Below are 20,282 nucleotides of genomic sequence, written 5' to 3'. Positions count from 1 at the left end.
TCATTAAGGTCCAGCCTACAGGGAAACTACAATCAAAGGAGAAGGAGTCAAAATAAGAGGGAAACATTGAAATTACCAAAGATCTCAGGAAGAAGACAATTAAGACCTTGAGCATAAGGAAATAAACCAACAAGGAAGCTGTTGATAACATAAGGTAATGTGTCCTTCTGATCAGCTAAAAGAATCCAAACATCTATGAATAAAGCTATTACAAGACAGGAAAATTATGTAACATCTGCTGAGGCAGAGGACTCTGTAGATTCCCTAGAGAGTATGGAACCACAGCAGGTTGTTCCTGAAAGGTTTATAAGAGAAATAAGAGTTATGAAAGCCGAATTTATTGCCTACACGACAAAGATAAGTGGCAGAATAAAGAAAAAATGTAAATGCATGTTGACAAGACTTACCAAAGAAACTAAAGTGAGAATAGCTAATTGGGAATGCAAATATATGTAAGGAAAGGACAATCTTGAAAAAGAGAAGCAAAAACAATAATGTTAAAACATCATCTCCATACAAGCAAAATATATTGATTTCAAAGACAAGGATGCGTAGAGACAACTTAGGAATTTTAGCACTCCCAGAAAAAGACAAATGAAAAACCTGAACACCTCTGTGCAAGAAATAATACAAGAAAATTGCCCTGAATGTAGGAACACACATACACACACACAAAGTGCTAATTGAAAGAATCCACAGATCTTCTCCAAAAAAAATTTTTAAAACAGAACCCTATGTTACAAGCTAAGAGACACACAGTAGTTAAATTTAACAGTTCTACTAACAAACAACAGATTCTGCATGTGACCAGGAAAATGCCTTCAGACATGAAAAGAAATTCAAAAAACCCAAGACTTTTCTGCATCTCCAGAAACCATAGGAGGGAATGGAATAATTTGTTCTCAAAAGCAGAAGTGTTCAAAATACATCCCATTGTGGCCTACCCTGAAAATCTGAGCCTAAACATTCATTTCAAAAGATTAATGTTCAATAAAAAATGAGATTTTCAGAGAGAAGCCCAGACCTGAAGGAATTATTTGCTTTTTAAACATCCCAGACGTGAAATATACAGGAAAGGTAAACAAATACATCAATCAATGACAAAAACAACAAAATAAGAACAGAGACCATTAAGAGATTTCCTTCCAAAAGTACAGAAGGAGTCAGTAATGAAAGCAGAAGTGAAATAGAATTGATGGTGGAGAACCAGCCCTGAAACATCATGTACTTACCCTTGCAACATCTTGACTATAGGTAAATTGTTGTTGTTGGGTTTTGGTTTTTTTTGTAGAACTAAATTACAGAATGAGAGGGCATATAAAAGGGGAGGGAGGAAGGAAGAAGATAGCGGAGAATATGTGATGTACCCCAATCAAGCCAAAGGTTAAGAACGAAGGGAAAATAACTCCTGTCATTTCTCAGGAAGAAGAGAGCCCAAAGAGGAGGGGTTCATGAGGCAAAGAGAAAGATTGAAAGGGGATAAATAAAGGGAAAAATCTTGTTTCACTGGTCAGAGGAAACACCACTGATTAATGCTCCTATTGAGGAAGAAGGATATCCTATAAATAGTGATGGGGACCTTACAATGGGTATAATCTGCATTTCTTAGAGAGGACACTCATCCTGCCTCAGGAAAAGGGGAACAGGCAAGTGACACCTAGAAGAGTGGGGACGCAGGGAGAAGATTTCAAGGTACTTGAGGGAAAAGTGCCCATGGAAGAGGCAACTGTTAATAATAAACTGCATAGTCAGGGACACAGGAAAATTCATACCATGGCACAATATCCTCTGTATCACCTGCAAGAATTGGTATTTCAAAGAGTGAAGCACAGTAGAAAAAGTGGCCCAGGGGAGAAATCTGCAAGGTAATAACATAGAAACTGTTTAGGAGAGGTAACCCAAAATAGGTAACTTAGAAGCTTTAATTCCATGAGGAATACAAAGAGTAAAGAAAGTAAAATGAGTGTAAGTGTCATGAATCAAAGAATAAAAATCTAAAATAGAGGGAAAGGGAAGAAAAAGTATGAGAATAAGAGGAAGAAATCTTTTATAGAAAAAGGCACAGAAAATAAAAATTTAAAAACAACAAATAAAACAAGTTGAAAGGGATGATTAAGAAGGATTTTACTTGACTAGCCGGAAAAAAAAGAGAAAGAATTAAATAGGTAAAAGGAATAAAGAAAAAAACGAATAAGCTAAGCAAAACTCCAAAACTAGGGAGAGGGGTAACAAACAAAGGAGGAGGGAAATTGAGGGTGAAGGGAAGAGAGCCAGTGGGAATAGAAATGCCTTAAAACAGATTAAGCTAAAATAACTGAAGAGTTAAAGTACTGTGTTTACAAAGGAAGAGAAAGGAAAATCCTAATTTGGAAAAAAAAATATTAGAAATGTATGAAAGAAAATATAAATCTAAGTCATAACTTCAAGTGTGAATAAGTTAAATAACCCAGTAAAATGGAGGGGAAAGAGTTACGGATTATCTGGATAAGAAAGAATCCTACAATATGTCGTTTACAAGAAACATTTAAAAAACAAAGACGGGAAAAAAGAGGGGCTGGCTGGAAAAATTTTCAATGTATCAAGTGAACCCAAAAGGAGTTGCAGTCATGCTATCAGACAAGGCAAAAACAGACATTCATAATCTAAAAAGAGATAAACCACAATATTGCTAAAAGGAACCTTAGATAACAAACAAATATCAGTATTAAACTTATATATTCCAAATGCCTTAGGATCTAAATTCATAAAGGAAAAGTTAATTTAATTACTAGAAGACATAGTAATACAATAATGGTAGGAGAGTTCAATGTCCCTCTCAGTTTTGTATAAGTCTAACAGAAGGATAGGTAAAGGAGAAAATAAAGCCTTGAATAAATTGCTGGAGAAATGAGAGCTCAAAGACTTTTGATGTCTTCTATATGGGACTGCTAAAGTGGGGTGTGTGTGTGTGTGTGTGTATAATTGTACCACTTGGAGTTTTTTTTTTTTTAGTTGACCGTGTATATGAGGGCACAAAATGATTACAAACAAATGTAAAAATTAGAAATAGCAAACATATCCTTAATAGACCATGATATTATAAAAATACCAATAAGTTTAGAGAGCATAAACAAAAGACACAGACCCAAATGGAGATTTAACAATGAAATCCTAAATAAAATATGGGTCAAAGAAGAAATCATAGAAACAATGAAATACTGACATAACATACCAAAAATTCTGGGATGTGGCTAAAGCAATCCTTAGAGGAAAAATCATATCCTTATAAACATATTAACAAAAAAGAAGATAAATGAATTGAGTATGCATTTTAAAAAATTTGAAAACCAACAAATGAACCTAAGATAAGTGCAAAGGAGATTTTTTAAATTCAAGAAATAGATAAATTGGAAGACACCCCCCCCAAAAAAAAAACCCTCTAAAGAAATTATAAAGTAAAAGTTTAGTTCTTTGAAAAGACTAATAAAATTGATAAACTTTTACCCAACCTGATTAAGAAGAAATGGGCAGAAAAATAGTAAGCAGGTAAAGATTACAAAAAACCAGAAGGAATAAAAAGAATTATCAGAGCCTACTATTCACAGTTATATGCTAACAAAACTGAGAACACAAAAGAAATAGAAGAGTACCTTTAAAAAAAAATGTAAAGTACTCAAGACCAAATAAACATCTTAAACCAGTCTCAGAAAAGAAAATAGAACTAGCTGTAAAGGAACTACCAAAGGCAGCTGGGGTGGGGGGGTGAGGGGAAGGGGGTGGGCACCAGGGAACGATTCTTGGTCCTAATAGTTTCATTGGAGATTTCTATTACATTTTTAAAGAATAATTACAGCACAATTCTCAAAAACTGAGGAAGAAAGCACTAACAGATTTCCATTATGGGACAAATATAGTCCTACTACTTAAACCAGGGAAGGATAAGGCATCAGAGAAATGTAGACCAGTATCATTAATGGATAGCAGTTCAAAATTTTAAAATAAAATTCTGTTGAACAGACTGCAAGTGATTCATCCAAGAAATCATCATGACCAGGTTGGATTTATACCAGTAATTTAAGGATGGTTCAACAGGGGGAAAACAATCAATTTAATTATATTAAAAACAAAAACTTATTGAAAGCCACAGAATATCTCAATAGGTTCAAAAAAGGCCTTCCAGAAAATACAACACTCATTTATCCTTACAAAGTCTGGGCATAAAGGAACTTTTTCTAAATTTCATAAAAAGTGTCTTTCTAAAACTAAAAGTAAGCATCATATGCAATGGTGATACACATGAACCTTTCACAGTAAATATGAAAGTAAAACAAAAATGTTTAATCTCCTTGTTACTATTTGTTACAGTCCTGAAAATGTTAGCAATAGCAATAAAACAGAAGAAAGAAATTAAAGGTATAAAGCCAAGAGGAAATAAAACTATCCCAGTTTGCTAATGATATGATCATTACCTTAGAAAATCTTAGGGACTCATCAAACATAGTGATTGAGACGATAGCTTCAGCAAAGTTGCAGGCTACAAAATAAACCCTCAGAAACCGATAGTATTTTTATATAACAGTAACACAGTCTAAGAAGCTATAGAAGAAGGGGAAATCCTATTCCAAAGAATGACAAAATGCATAAAAATTTCTGGAAATCAATCTGACAAAGTGCACAAATGACCCGTATACATTCAATTACAAAGTTCTCTTTAAAGGAATGAAGAACAACTTAAATACCTGGAGGAAATATTCAGCACATGTTGCCCAGCTAATATAATAAAAATGACAGTAGGACCAAAGTTAATTTACACTGGTAATGCTATTCCAATCAAATTATCAAAGGGATACTTTACAGAACTCAATAAAATAATCAGATTCATTTGGAAAAATAAAAGCTCTAGAATAGAATGGAAATGATGAAAAGAAGTAGAAACAAAGGGGAACTAGTACTTCCTGACCTCAAACTCTTACTATAAAGCAGCTGTCTTCAGAACCATCAGGTAGAGGTTAAAAAATAGAGAGGTCAATCAGTAGAACAGATGATAGACAAGGGGGAATCAGAAGCAACGGAACTTAATTCAGACTTTGATAAACTGGAAAACAAAATTACTTTCCTGTTTTTCCAAATAGCAAAGAACCCTTTATTTGATAAAAACTACTGGGAAAATGAAAAAGTAATCTGGTAGGAATTAGGTCTAGACCAACACCTTACCATATTCCACATGGATATGTGACCTTAATATTAATGCTCTATTAGAAAATTAGATGAAAAGCAAATCCTGTGTGTCTCACAACTAAGAGTAGGAGATGTACTCTTTTTAAAAATGTGTTTTATTTCAGTAAATGTTTCCCAATTACACATAAAAAGTTTTTAACATTCATTTTTTAAAAATTTTGAGTTCCAAATTCTCTCTTTTCTTCTCATCCCTCCCCCTGCTTGAGAAGGCAAGCAAATTGATATAGATTATGCATGGGAAGTACTGCAAAGCATATTTGGGAGATGTATTCTTAACAAAACAATGGATGGAGGCAATCACTGAAGATGAAGTAGGTAACTTTTGATTATATGAAAATAAAAAGTATCTGCACAAACAAAATGAATGCCCCTAGGATAAGAATTAAAGCAGTCAAAGGGAATAAGGGTTTGGTATCCAAGATATGTAAACAATTAATATATTAGACCAAAAGCCATTTCTCCAGTAGATAGAGGGTCAAAGGAGGTAAAACAAACAGTTCTCAAAAGAACTGCAAACCATTAACATCTACATAAAAGAATCCATCAGATCCCTATTAATAAGAGAAATGCACATCAAAACAACCCTGAGGTTTCAACTCACACCTCAAAAATTGGCGAAGATGACAAACATGGGAAGTCAGTATTGGAGAAGTTGTGGAGAAGAGACTCACTGGTGCATTGTAGGCAGAGCTGTGAATCAGTGTAAACATTTTGGAAAGCAATTTAGAATTATGCAAATAACGTGACTAAAATGTGCATTCCCTTTGACCCAGAAATTCTATTACTGGTCATATACTCCAAGGAAACGAAGAAAAACCCCATATACACCAAAATATTTGTTGCATCAGTCTTTGCGATAAGCAAAGAATTGGAAATAAAGTCTATCAGTTGTGGAATGGCTAAACAAATTGTGGTACATGAATGTCATAGAGTATTACTGGGCTATAAGAAAGAACAAATGTGATGAATGCAGAGACATATGCAAAGATCTACATGAACAGATTCAAAGTGAAGTAAGCAGAGCTAAGAGAACAGCATACACAGTGACTGCAGTGATGTAAATGGAAACTACAACCACCCAAAAAATCAAAAGGGAATGTTGCAAAATTACAAAGCACAAGCATGGCTCAGAAGAAGAACTCTGAGAAGACATCTCCCAGCATTGTACAGAGGTGCAAGTGGTGTACATTTCACTTATTTTTAGAATTTTTCAATGTATTTGGCAGGTATGCTGATCTCTCAAGTCTTTAAAAAACAGTATTTGTTATATGGGAAGGGGAGGAGAGGGGATACTGGGAGAAATTATAGTGATGTAAAAAGCAAAATACACCAATAAAAACTTATTTAAAACAACCACAAAAATATGTTGAGGGCCACAATGTGACTTTACATACTGTATGTGATTTTATCCCTTAGAAAGGAATGTGATTAAAGCTAGTGATTTGTGAGATTTATCCAGAGACACTGCCTTGTAACCAGGGTTTCTTCTCTTTTTCTGTAGCTGGTACCTGCCCTTGTTGAGTATGGTGGCAAACGAGCAAGGGGAAGTGACCTCTTTAGCCCCAAAGATGCAGTGGCTATTACCAAACAGTTCCTCAAAGGACTGAAGGTATTAAAATCTCTATCATGTTTCCATAGATGAGAAGTAGCTGAAGGTCAAGATGTTGAAAATGAGTAAATGAATAAATACAAACTTTAAAGTATCTTTTATTTAAGCGACTTGCCCAGGGTTACAAAGCTAGTGTCAAGTATCTGAGGCCAGATTTGAACTCAGGTCCTCTTGATCCCAGAGCTGGTGCTCTATGCACTGCACTACCTAGCTGCACCAAACCTTAAAGTATCTTAAAATTGCTTTTGATCGGATGCCATTCCAGTTAAATAATTAGAGCTGATATCCTAGAGAAAGTTTCATCCAGGCAGTTAGGTAGCATAGGGGACTTTGGATTGGATTTTCAGTCCAAATCCTAAATCTGACCTCAGACACTCAACAGCTGTGTGACCCTAGGTAAGTCATTGAACCTCATCTGTAAAATAGGGATCATAATAACCTGACCAGGCTCTTGTGAGGAAAAAATAAGATAGCATATATAAAGTGTTTTATAAATCTTAAAGTGATATTCTAATGCTAGCCAATATCATTATTTAGGAGTTTTCAGTATTGGAATAGTGTTAGCATAGGATTTAATAGTAGAGTAGGAAATAGTGAAAACAAGTTCTAGTAGACTGAGGCAGCTGGTGGTGCAGTGGATAAAGCAATGGGCCTGGAATCTGGCCTCAGATATGTATTAGTTGTGTGACCCTGGATATTACAGACACCTCCCTCACAGGGTTGTTGTGAGAATCAAATAAGATAGGATTTGTAAAAAGCACTTAGCACATGTCTAGCACATAGTAGGTGCTATGTAAATGCTTATTCCTTTCCCTAATAGACATTTAAGGCTGAAAAGACAAATAATTCAGTTATTAGACATAGTCAATTTTCTCTCACATCTTTCCTTTTCCCTTCTCCCCTTACCATTTTTTAACACCAAATAACATCACCAAAGGCAATCATTGAAGATGGGGTGATAAGTTTATAAAAATCCTTTTCGGTGCCTAGCCCTAAATTCATATAATATTTTCTACAGGGTAGGAACACCTGATGAGGTGAATATTGAAATGAGCCTAGAATTCAATTTTTAAAACTATTTCCTAGAACTCCCCATCTTTTTCTGATCTGAGCATCATTAATGTGTTTATATTGCAAAATATCTTATAAGTGACATAAGAATCATTTCCCTCTGTCTTAGGGAGTGGAAAATGTTTATACACAGCATCAGCCTTTCCTATATGAGACATTGGACCATCTCATCAAAGGGAAGCTTAAGGAAAATCAGTACCCTTACTTAGGCCCCAGCACACTGAGAGACAGGTAAGAGCAACGACAGCAAAAAACCTTAGTGACACGGACCAGGAAAGATGAGCCAAGAAAAAAGCTAGGGCCAATTAAGGAGACCTCTCTTCCAGAGTACCAGTATGGCCAAGAGAAGCGACAGTTCTTTTGGCCCTGAAAGATTGGGCTATGGTCATATGAAACATTTGCCTGGTCCTCAGACACACCTGTTTTTTTAAGTCAAGCTTCAGATATTCCTGCAAGCCTATGAGACGGTGTCATATTCGCTTATTAGAATCTGACAGATCATCTCGTATGCCCTCCAAGCTCAAGCCTGTGGCATCTGGGGCTTGGGGCATAAACGCCCAGAATAAATTCACTGCTTGATTATGGTCCAGAGCAGGTTGTTGCTATTTTTGGTTGTGACTGGACTTTGCCAAATGTGTACAGCATGCAAGCTGAGAGCCCTGCTTAATGAAGTCGCAGTTGCTAAATTACACAATCCATGGATGGCTTTTGTCATGGGGACTGGCTAAAGGAAGCACTTGGTTGAAATGATCCTTCTAATCCAATGATCAGGCAGTTTGGTCAGAAACAAAAACTTGACCACCATAGCTTAGACCAGCCTGAATTATAAAGCATGTACCCATGCAGTACCTAGTACTAAAATGTGTGTTAATATTCTAAGTCAAGATCATATGTACAGTGTATTAAAAATGTAGATTATTGTGTGTAACCTAATCTGTTTTGGGAAATTCACATGGGATCTGAGTGGTAATTTTTTTATCACTTCTATAATTGCTGTACTATTTTAGCTAATAGTTGTAGATCAGAACCCTTGAAAGAGCAAGACTTTGCAAACATGATTAATTTCCTGAAAGTATTGTGATAAGCATAGATGAATCTTCTTTGGAAGAATATAATTCCTTCCTTTTTTTCCATACGGCCTTTTTCTGCCCTCTCTCAAAAATCTCTACAGTTTCCATAAAAGAAGATAGAAATGACCTTTTGTAAATCCAGGGCCTGGTAGCAGAATGTTTGTAGTTCAATTCAGAACATACAGTCATTCAGATGAAATATATTAGAGATCTCAGGATCAAGGTTCAGAAATGTCAGCTGAGTGGAAAGAATGGAAACCAGTCCAAGCCTAGTTAGCCATTTGCTGGATAGTTTGAGAAATATACTATAAGTCTTGTCCTCCTTTCTATTCATCATTCCTAAATGTATTATAGGGCGTTATGATTAATTGGATAAGAATAAAAACTATATTTTGCAATGAATTATAACTTACATATAAGAAAAACTACAGGACATCAATGATACTATTTACATCTAAATGGAAAACTATGAGTCACAAAAGAGATTTTGTGTGTGGTTTATGTTAACCAGCCTCTCTGATTTCCTGGGATTAATTTCTAACAAGTTCAGAGTAGCACCATTCTAACAGCGTGCACAGTCCTTGCTGCTATTTCCTACCATTCACCTGAATGTGTATCCAGACAACAGTCCTACTGCTTTACAACAGGATGTCTGCAGAGGGCCTTCATAAAAAGCCCCCCCACCCCCAAACACACACACACACCCGTACCAAGTGACCTGAAACCTGGGACACCACACACACACACACACACACACACACACACCCGGTAACCAGTGACCTGAAACCTGGGACTTGTGCTCTTTCAGGGGTACCATTGGGTTCTTTTGGCCAGTTGAGGTCTTAGTTAACAGTTTGATGAGATAAATACATCATAACAGTTAAAACCAACATTTTGCTTGGCTCTAATTTGCAGTCCTGTATTATTAAAAGCCAGAGAAGGACCCTTAAAACTACAGGACACACACTAAGTCATTTGTAATAAAAACACACAGCAGGAACTCCTTCAAGCTCACCTTGGGAAGTGAGGGATGGTTGTTTTGTATTTTGCTGATCTTTAGAATTACTATAAGTTAGGTTTTTATAGGCTTACCATTTACAAAATGTTTTCATATATATTGTCTAATTGATAACAGTCCTGTGAATGTGGAGATCAAGCAAGCATCAATCTCTCTGTTTCTTATGTGAAGCAAACTCAGCCAGATTGTCACTTTGCTATGATCTTATAGTTGTGTGGCAGAGGCAAACCTTGAATCCAGGGCTTGTGACTCTGCCAAAGCCTCAGCCCAGTGGTCGTAATAATCATTTTTGATGACATGTAGCACTTTAAGGTTTATCAAACACTGTCCCCACAACCCCCCAGAACAGTAAATACCACATAGCTCATGATCTCAGACAACTGAAGCAGCTCACTCAGAGTCACATAGCCAGTAAATGTCCAGCAGGAGTTGGATCCCGTTCCCTCGAGTCCACTGTATTCTCTCTCCTGTCTTTGAGAAGGAGAACACTTAGAGTTGTAGGAATTGAAGTTCAGATTGTGCCTTGCCCAAGGCCTCACAGGTAGTAAGTAGTAGTAGCTGAAGTGCACACTCTGGTCTCTCAACTCCAGATACAGTTTTTGGACCATCTCGGACCTGCCACAGTCATCAGCTCCTGACAGAGTCCCGGTCCCTGTTGTGGTTAACACTAGATGAGAGTACAGAGGAGGGGAGGGAATTGAGTGACGACTGTGGTCTGTCTGGTAGTGAGTATGATGAACTTGATTGAAATCAGGAGAACTAGGTACTTCTACCAGCTCCTACATTTACTGGCTCTGATCGTGGACAGGTCAGTTAACAAGGTCAGTCAGCAAGCCTTTGACACTTATTGGATGCCGGCCCTGTCACAATTTCATAATAATGTCATCATCTGTAACCTAGTAATCATAATGGTGGTTGGGATGAAGGGATGAAATCAATTTGGAAACCTTGCAAAGTATCTTAAAATGTGAGCTTTCATATAGTGAGAAAGAAATATTTGCTTTTTGTGCCTCATCATTGATAGAACTTTCTCAGTTTTAATCTCAGGTGCTACAAAAGAAAATATAGCAAGAAAAAAATAGGTAACAAAAAATTAGTTGCATAGTGAAAATTTTCTAACTGACTGGTACATTTTTATCTGCCACATAGACACCATATATCGCTTAAAAAGCCTGGCCTAAGAAGAAACAAACCCAGTGAGGTAGAGAGAAAGCACTCATAGCTGAACCCTGGCTCCAGTGGTTTATATCCTACATTATGACACTGTAAACTTCTCCCAGTATTTGAGAAGGTGGCCATTGGAAGAAGAGAGTTAAATCATATCCCATCTCCATGCTTATGTAATTGTGACCATCTGGAGCTCTGATACCTGATTGTTTTACCCTGCTTTCCCCCTTAATTATCCTATAGACTCTTTGGGGGGAGGAAGGGTTTTCTTAACTCTGCTGTATCTCAGGTGGATGAAGGGAAGAAAGATTTTCATCCACCCCCAGATCAGGAGAGCTCATCTTTCATACCAGTCTGGGCTTGGCACAAATGGGCAGATTTAGGGTGCAGGCTTTTTAGAAAGTAAGGGAAATATGACAAGTTTGTGAGTGCTGGCCCCTTCCTACCTGACCTTGTTTCTTTATATAACGCTTTTTCTTTGGTGTAAAGTTTTCAAGCATTAAATTAGATTGCAGTATAGCCATATCCGCAAATTGGGTTTTGAGGTAGACATCTTACTCCTTCCACAGGGTAGATTTCCATTAATCCTTTTTGTTAGTTTGCTTTCTTACTCTGGAACTGCCTACTGCTCGTCCTTGAGAGAAACAAGCACTCTGAGAGGCTGGTGAAAAAAATGGAACTGCATGAGTACATTCCGGGGGGAGTCAGTTCAAAGAAACCTTTCTCCCTTTTTCCAGTGGTTCAATGAGGTCTTAGTGGAACCATTTATTTGGGGTCCCAGGAAAGGGTGAGTCTTTTTTTGCTGTAGCAGCTTTTGTCAACTTCAGTTAAGTACTTATGCTCACAATCCATGAGTATCTTTAAAATTAGTATTTCCACAAAGCTAATAAAAATGGTACTTTTCATTAACACTTGGTTTTCTGCTTATGTTTTCCGTAGTTGGCAGCACTGATTTCTAGAAGAATTGGAGGTGAAAGTTTGTTGTTTTTTTTTTAAACAGTTTGATGCAAAACCACCTGGGTTCTCAGGGTATCCTTGCGTTTCTATTGGTAGATGGCACCTTTTGTGTGTCCTGACTGCTGTTTTCAGCTGTTTGCGTTCGGCATTAATTAACGTTTCCAGTTGCCATGGTGAATTACTGAGCACGGGGATATGTACACAAAGGAGTGAACTCGTATACCCTCTTTGCCTTTGACCATCACACTAGAAGATTTACTGTATATCCTGCCATTGGCATCATCAGCGCAGTATCATCTTTCATTTTTAAAATCATCAAGGGATGAGAATAAAAATGAGAATTATCAAGAATGTGGGATGGGGGGTGATAAGAGAATGTTATTATCATTGTTGTTATTTTATATTCTTCCTCTGTTTCACTTGAGTAAGATGTGGGAGGCTCAGGAAAACATTGGTTAATATTTCTGTAGCAAAATCTGACAGTATCATGTTTGGTAGGCACACGGAGCCTAGCTGCTCCCTGTCACTGCCCTTGGATCTGTACTTTCGATTACATTTATATAACTAACTCCCACAGTTCACCATCCCAAGCATTCTCTTCATGTTCAAGTAAATGCAACTCAACAAAAATGCTCTGACATCCTAAAATTACCAGGCTGTGGTGCTTCATGCTCTGGTCGTTCGAAGAGCCTACTTCTGTTCATTTCTTCTCTTGCCTGAGTTCCATATAAACTTTTTTTTCCAACAAGAGGCAAGTGTGCCCCAGAAGCAGGTGGTGGTCAGAATTAAGCCATGGAGAATCAGCATCATGTTTCCTGGAGGCTCTCATTAGACCACTCAGTCCATTTTTTTTTGAACCAGGTAGACTAAAAGCATGAAGCAAAGGTATTATCATCTCTTTATCTCCTGATGGGGAGACTAAACTAAACTGTTCAGAGACTGGAGCAGCCTTCCTTCCTCCTTATCGTAATAACCTAGGTAATTTTTAGGGATTTAATTTTTTCAGCTACCTAGAGCAGCCTTTTTACTCACCATAAGTAGTACAGCATGTGAGAAATTATTACTAGGAAGCTTCATTTTCTAATAATGTAACATGTTCTGTGTCCAAAGGGCAACAATTGATTCTAAATATCTTGACAGGCTGTTTTAAAAAATTTGCTATCTGCACACTAAACTGCCCCCGTATTATTTGCATTCTAAACTCAAGTTCATTCATGTTGTCATAGTCATGTATGTGACCCTCAGAACCAAAACATGTCTTTTTTGATGAAATAATTCTGATTGTTTTCCCGAGCCAATGATCTTTGCTAGGCAGAACAAATTTCATGAGCAGAGTAAACAATTTTAAGACTTTTCTACATTTGCCATAGGAAGTATGGTCAGTGTTTTATGGCTCAGTGAAGGCATTTCTAATTAAATCCAATTAGTGATAATTCAGTCCCCTTAATATTCCTAGAGAAGTTGAGGACAGACTTTGAGTTTTAGCCTCTTCCTTCTTTCTAAGGGAAATGCTAATGAGTAATCAGATGGCTCAGATCAGTGGGAGAAGAAGAAACAAGGGTCTATTGCATAATCCACAGAATAATTCAGCCCCTGAATAACTACAGGTTCACAGTACTTAGCAAAAAACCACAATGCTAAAGCCATACTGTTCTACAATGGGACTACACTAAGCAAGGAGAGGCTCTGTCAGTAACAAAAGGGAGGACAGGAAAGAAGAAGTCCAGATGCTGCAGAAAGTGTTAATGATGCATGAAATATAATGATGCTTTTCTCTGTATTTCTGAAGATCTTCTCTCTGTGCAGCCTAAAGTACCAAGTTAGGGTTACAGTAATATCTTAACCCAGCTAAGGGAAACTGTTCTTCTCATAATGCCATCTTTTAAGTCAGTTTTGAGAACAAGGCCATTTATATCGGTGAAGTTTCTTTGTGTGAGGGGAAGGGGTACTTATGAGCAGAAGCCCTCAGCCTAGGATTTTTGGCTCTGTTCCAAAATGGGTAATTGAGTTCTGACTTCCCCAAATTCTCCTTGCCCTCTGAGTCAGAGCAAACATCTCAGGTTTTCTTCTTCTGGATAGAGGCCTGATGTTGTGCTTTAGGAGTTAAAGAACAATTGCATTTTAACTCTTCAGTGGACACTTGAGGAGGTGATTTCCATATAAGTACATACGTTTATCAAAGCATTTGGGAGATGCTGTATGGATAATTCAAGAAAAGACAGTTTTGGAGAGTTGCTGATTTGTGTGTGTAAGTGTGCACGTGTGCAAGATGGTTGCACTCATGATGAGGTCCTACTTAGCTAATGATTTAATCTCAGCCTTTAATTTAGTGGTTCTATTTTGGGCAAATATAAGGTTCCTACTGAACCTTAGTCTTTAATAAAGATATTTTGTCTTCAGTTTGGTAACTAGGCAGTAGATTATGCAAATCAGAAGGCAGGACAAAACAGAGTATCTCTACAGCATTGGGAAACTCCCCTCATATTTGTTAAAAGTCACTTCTCACTGTCATTTGCCTATACGATTTGGACTGTGACAGCAGACAAGTACCTGTTCCTTCCTAATATATACTTTAAGAAGTCTCACAACAAGCAGCTCCAGCTATTAATAATACAGTCTAACCACAGAACAAAAATTAGCATTTGGAAGAAAGTAACCTACCCAGAATCCAGTGGTGAGTTAAGGCTGAGAGCCAGTGATGCTCCAGAGGCAAGCTCTCCAACTTGATAAGGGCACTCTTACCAACCAAGAGGAAAACTATATAATGATAGTGTCAGCACTGTCCTGCCCCGTGAATGGGTTGTTAGCTTTTCCCAACATGGCCGTTTTGTGTGGTTAGGCCTCTGTGCAAAACCAAATTCCTGCTACTCACCTTAAGATGCTGAATCTCCAGAGGTGAAACTCAGGCAGAATTCAAATGGTGGAGTATGTGGGATGGAGGTGTTAAAAATGCAGAGCCATCTTTTCTTCTTGGAAGAACATCAAGGTACGCCCTTCTTTGGTAAACGAAAATGTGCTGAGACATACCCCCTGTTCTCTGTGCCTGTGGAGGTGAGGACAGCTTGCTATTTCAGCCTTGCAGCTGTTTTTCTGCAAAGTCCAGCCTTCTTTTTTCATTGTTTAGTCTCAGAGGCAAGCTATATGCATTTCCAGGGATTTAGTCATAAGTCCCAAAGCTGTTGTAGACCCATCCCCCCAGATGATCCTTTTGCCCAGATCAAAGGCCTGAACTTTAGAAGTCACAGATTGTGGACACTTGACCATGCAGTGAACGTGGAAAAATGCCAAGAGGAAAAAAATAAAAGACTGAAGAAGTAGGGTTATTAACTTAAGAGAAAAAGGAGCTTTGACTATTTTAAAATAATTGCTGAATTTGTAACATTTTTATGTTGTATGAAAATATAAACATATATTGCATGAAAATAAATTACATTGCTTGAATGGGAAATAAAGGCACGAAGATTTTGTCTTAGTTTGCCTCTGTTGCATGAGGTAGATCTTGTTTTGATTTTATGACATGAATTTAGGATTGGTAGTAGTGTGAGTTAAGTTCAGGTCTCAAAGTGAAATTCCAGAAAGGGTTTCATAACCCTTTATTAATTGCAAAATAGTAAGCTCTATCCCAGAGGACTGGTTCCTTTCATGGGTTCCCCTACAATGCAGTAGCCACTTAAGTAGGTGTTTATAACTATCACCAATTGCTTTTATTCCCTTCAGAGTTTCACAAGAGAAGGTGCATGCTACAGAATTCCCCACTGACTCTTTTGAAGTGTTTTTGAGGCAGTAACAGAAGGGATGTGGCTTTTGCTTTTTGGAGAGTCACATGCCTTGATTGAAAATGGTTGCTTTGCAGCATAAATGCAGCAGTAGATTTTTCCACTTGATTCATGGGTGTCGTCTTAATTAATGTGCAGGATGTGATTTGACACAAACACTCTTGATTTCAGTGGTTCTGTGCAGTAGCTTAAGGAACAGTAATCCAGTGAGAGGCAAAACAAAGCCGACCTTGGTGATTTTTGTCATTCGCACCAATTTTTTCCCTTTTGCACTAAGAGATGACAGGAGACCCAGGACAATTTTATATGGAGTCACTTTGATAAAAATGGAAAATCAGTGAAACAGCTCAACGGTGTCGAAACCAGCTCAGCAGATGAGTCATTGGCGAGTTGAAAAACCATACCCTATGCATTCAATATTCTTGATTTAACCAAGGTTTTGGGTGTGAAGGTTTCTGGAGAAAGTTGAGGTTGCTGCATGTACAAAATTACTGCTCCTATCTCATAGGGAAGACCAAGTGCCTCAGAACTAGAGTGCTTTCTGAGGTTTTGGATATAGGCTGCTGTCACCACATTCTACCAAATATGGCTTAATTGCTTATACATGAAAGGAGATGTTTAGCACAAGCATAAATTATTTTTCCATTGAAAGCTGATTCCACAATACAATAAAGCACTCTGGAGCTTCTTGAATATAAAAGATTATTTCTTCATTTTGTCCCTGCAACCATTAGTGTGCTATTTTAAAACCCACTGTATAGGGATTATAGGACATCCGCTCATAAATAAGGAGTAAATGACTATTCGGCATTTCTAAGATTCTGTTTCCTGCCAATTGAAACCTTTCATTCTGTACTGTTTTAGTCACTTCCCTCCCCCCTCCGCCTTTAGCCTCTCACTCTTTCCCCACCAAAATATTGAAACTGTGCATATATGACATCAGAGTCTGGTCTTTATTATTCTATAATACTAACACTCTCCTTTACTACAGGCCTCAAGATATCATCGTATTTATAATTGGAGGGACCACCTATGAAGAGGCGCTGACAGTTTATAATTTGAACCGCACCACTCCTGGAGTTAGGATTGTCCTAGGAGGAACCACAATACACAACACAAAAAGGTAAAAGACACAACACCACCAACTCTATCCCAGATAGCATGACTCACATCCCCCATGGATGAGAAAGGTTTGCTCAAGTAGAGGCCAGTTGTACCAAAAGCATTAGTTCACACATTGGTTTGGAGTTAGATGCAGAATCTATCCTTTGAGACTCTTCTCAGTTACTTTGTTAAGGCAGGTCTCGAGAATAGGGACCAAGGGAGTACCTTAATGTGAGAAATCTATTGTCTCTGTATCTTAGAGGAGAAAGAAACTTAACCACAGACAGTGGATCATTGAAAATTCTGAGCAGTACTAATACTCATGGGTGTAGCTCCTGCTTCTATACTGATTTAAGTTTTAAAAAACACTTTTCTCATTACAGCCCTGTGAGATAGGGCTAAGTGTTGTCACGAGAGATGTTAAGATTCTTGCCTGTGTGACTATCTGGTTAAAAAGTGTGTTGGTAGTAGGATTCAAACCTGGCTCTCCAGACTCCCAAGGTCAGCTCTCTTTCTACTACAACATGCTGATGCTCGACATATCTGGGCTTCCCCATTTTGATAGTAAACCTCAGACTTCTCTTTATTCATCCTTTCCTTCCATCTGCTTCTGCTTCCCCAAAATAACATCCTCAGAGGTTTTTCAGAAAATGACAGCTCAGTCATCACTTGATCACCCATGCTAAAGGAACCCAAAAGTTAGAGGAATTTGGCTTCATAATGCATTATATCAGTTTTCTTGAAGAAAATTTACATTCTTAATTGTATTTAGCATTGGTTAATGATAAAATGATTTTGCATTCCCATAGCATCTGAACATTAAGAGGATGGTGATTGATAGCATGCTAAGGGAAAACCATTTAGGATACTCTGTGAATAGTAGTGGGTGGGTCATATTCATCTAATCAAGAAGTCATATTCTTTTATCTCTTAAGTCTTCCACAGTCATGTCTTATAATTCTGCCCTCCCTTGCCAGCTGCTAACCAAGCATTCTTCACTCCCTCCCCCTTTTGAGTATACAAAACTCCCTCATCTTGTAATGAAATCATTCATTCTGCTTCATAATAAACTAACTCAACAGAAGAGGATAGTAAGAAGGAATGAAACAGGTGACCCACTCCCATTTGCTATAGCAGAAACGTGGTGAAACCAAAGATCCAGAGTGGGAGGCTTGCTGCCCAAACCAGGGGAGTTGTTCAGCAGCTGCTCAGCCTCAGAGTTTCTTTGGGATACTAACTACGAAGAGTGAAATGGTCACTGTGGGTTCTGCCTCTGACAAGATATAACAGTTGTGACTCAGCTCTGCTTTATTTCATTTTGTAAATAATCACATGATCTTATTGAGAAGGCCATTCCTGTATCTTAAGATGGCAGGAGATTTGATTGTTCCCCAAACCTCTCTAGGTTTTTAATTCTCTTTATTAATGGCTTATAAACAAGTGATTTGTAGTTGGCTTTGGATGAATTATGGGAGTTTTTGGTTGAAGTGATACCTTTGCACTTAGATTTGCTTTACATTAATTTTGGAATTAACTTGCATTCCCAAAGTACATTTTGGGCAGTGGGCATCCAGTATGGCTCAGTATTTAAAATATGCCACAAAGCAAATGGGAGCGGACTGTTTTGCCCTGATTGGTTTAAAGGGAAGGAATGATTTCCGACTGGTAAATAGCTAATACATTTGGCTAGGAGGATGATTGACATGTTCTGCTGTGTTCTCAAAGCCAGGTGGAAGTAGGAAAGCATGTTCCTGCTGCAGTTTTCAGGAAGCAGGCAAACAGAAATCTTTCCTGTGGTCGTAACTTGAATTTTTGTCTCAAATTGGAACTCCTTTTAATATTTCTAAGCCATCTAAACTCTGCCATTTTCCTTTGAAATTATTGCTTAGATGATATCATTGCTGAATGATGTAAACTCGCTTTAGGAATCAAGGGGTTTTTCTGTTGACCACGGAGAGATATGTAAGGATCTTTTTTCTCAGTGGTTAGGCTTATCTGAATAACCCACTCATCTCTAGTTAGATAACCTCCCTCCTCAAAAATGTGTGTCAAAGTTCAGAAAGATTGATACCTAGGTAACCCTTCTGAAAGACACATTTTTCCCTCTGAAATTATTCTGCTGCTTTCTGACCTGTTCCTAAGGGCAAGTTTGCTTTTCACTTAAAATCAGAGCTTAAGACTGAGCATTCAGATTTCCCCTGAAGTCAGTATCTGAGTTCCAGAGCAGATAATTTTAAGGAAGTCAACCCTGAAAACCCTTTTGACCAGATACTCACTTATTGATCCCCTTTTGGTTTATCTCTGCCAAGTCTGCCACCTTTCTGAATGATACTCAGTTTGAACCAGTGATCTCTAATGGGATTTTTTTTTTAAGAATTGCCAAAATACACGTCAACTTGGAAAAATTCACCTGACCATACAATTCATTGTTCAGCTTTTATACTCATCACTTGCAAATCTCTACTCCCTGTAGGCTCTGTTTCCTTTTTATAGAACTCTTAGTAGATAGCAAAACGTGCATTTCAGAGATCACGTATTACAAATGCTTAAATATTCAACTGCCACATGAAGACAGTTTTAGCCAGTGGTGTGAAGTTCTTAGCAGTGAGGCTTGATCTCCATGATGAATGCCACCTTTGTTATCAGGAGCCTATTCAGTAAACCTCCGACTCCCAGCTAAAGCTAGCAGCTCCTTAAACATATTGAGGTGCAGTTACAAGGAAACTGAAAATAAACTTTGTAAGTCTCAACTTGATGGGACTGGTTTGAACCAGAAGATGCCGAATCTTGGTAAAAAGAATGTAATGCATTCATTTTACTGGGTTGTTGGGTCTGTTTCATTTTATTTATTTATTTAGTTCTCCAGCTCTGTAACATCTGTGTCACATTCTGGTACAAGAATTTCAGATTTTGTTTGTTTTTCAGCAAAAATACAAGTGGCTTAGAAATCTCAACTTCAACAGGTTAGCAAAGATTTGGACTTAATTATAAGCTCTCTTTGGTCAAGTGGAAATTTTTTAAAGAAGAAATGTCCCCCAGAAGGCAGAGAACATAGAGCAATGTGAAGAATTTAGAGATACCCAAGGGTCAGCACCGGCAGATATTCCAGTGAATAGGAAGAAAATGGGCAGTGGGCAGCTGGAGGTTTCATGCACTGGTACAAGAACTGCTCCATATAGGGTGGAAAACCCCCACCCCAGGGCAGTTCTAAGCCAGAGGACACACTCACCTCCTTCTGAACCTTTAGCCAGGGCCTAGCAGAACCCCAACTCCTTGATGTGATGGCAGCTCTG

The 20,282-nt window shown here is 37.9% G+C and overlaps 1 protein-coding gene across 1 annotated transcript in view; it reads left to right on the top strand.

Annotated features, from left to right (window-relative positions):
• The window catches only part of VPS45 (vacuolar protein sorting 45 homolog), a 66,877-nt gene that overhangs the window by 27,833 nt on the left and 18,762 nt on the right, over positions 1-20,282 (top strand). Inside the window, exons 12-14 of the mRNA XM_036768881.1 lie at positions 6,719-6,826; positions 8,007-8,128; positions 16,877-17,008. Coding sequence (XP_036624776.1) covers positions 6,719-6,826; positions 8,007-8,128; positions 16,877-17,008 — 362 coding nt within the window. The remainder of the gene's footprint in view (positions 1-6,718; positions 6,827-8,006; positions 8,129-16,876; positions 17,009-20,282) is intronic.

Source organism: Trichosurus vulpecula, chromosome 7, assembly GCF_011100635.1.
Source record: "Trichosurus vulpecula isolate mTriVul1 chromosome 7, mTriVul1.pri, whole genome shotgun sequence".
Taxonomy (NCBI): Eukaryota; Metazoa; Chordata; class Mammalia; order Diprotodontia; family Phalangeridae; genus Trichosurus; species Trichosurus vulpecula.
This window is presented reverse-complemented; position numbering and strand designations above follow the sequence as displayed.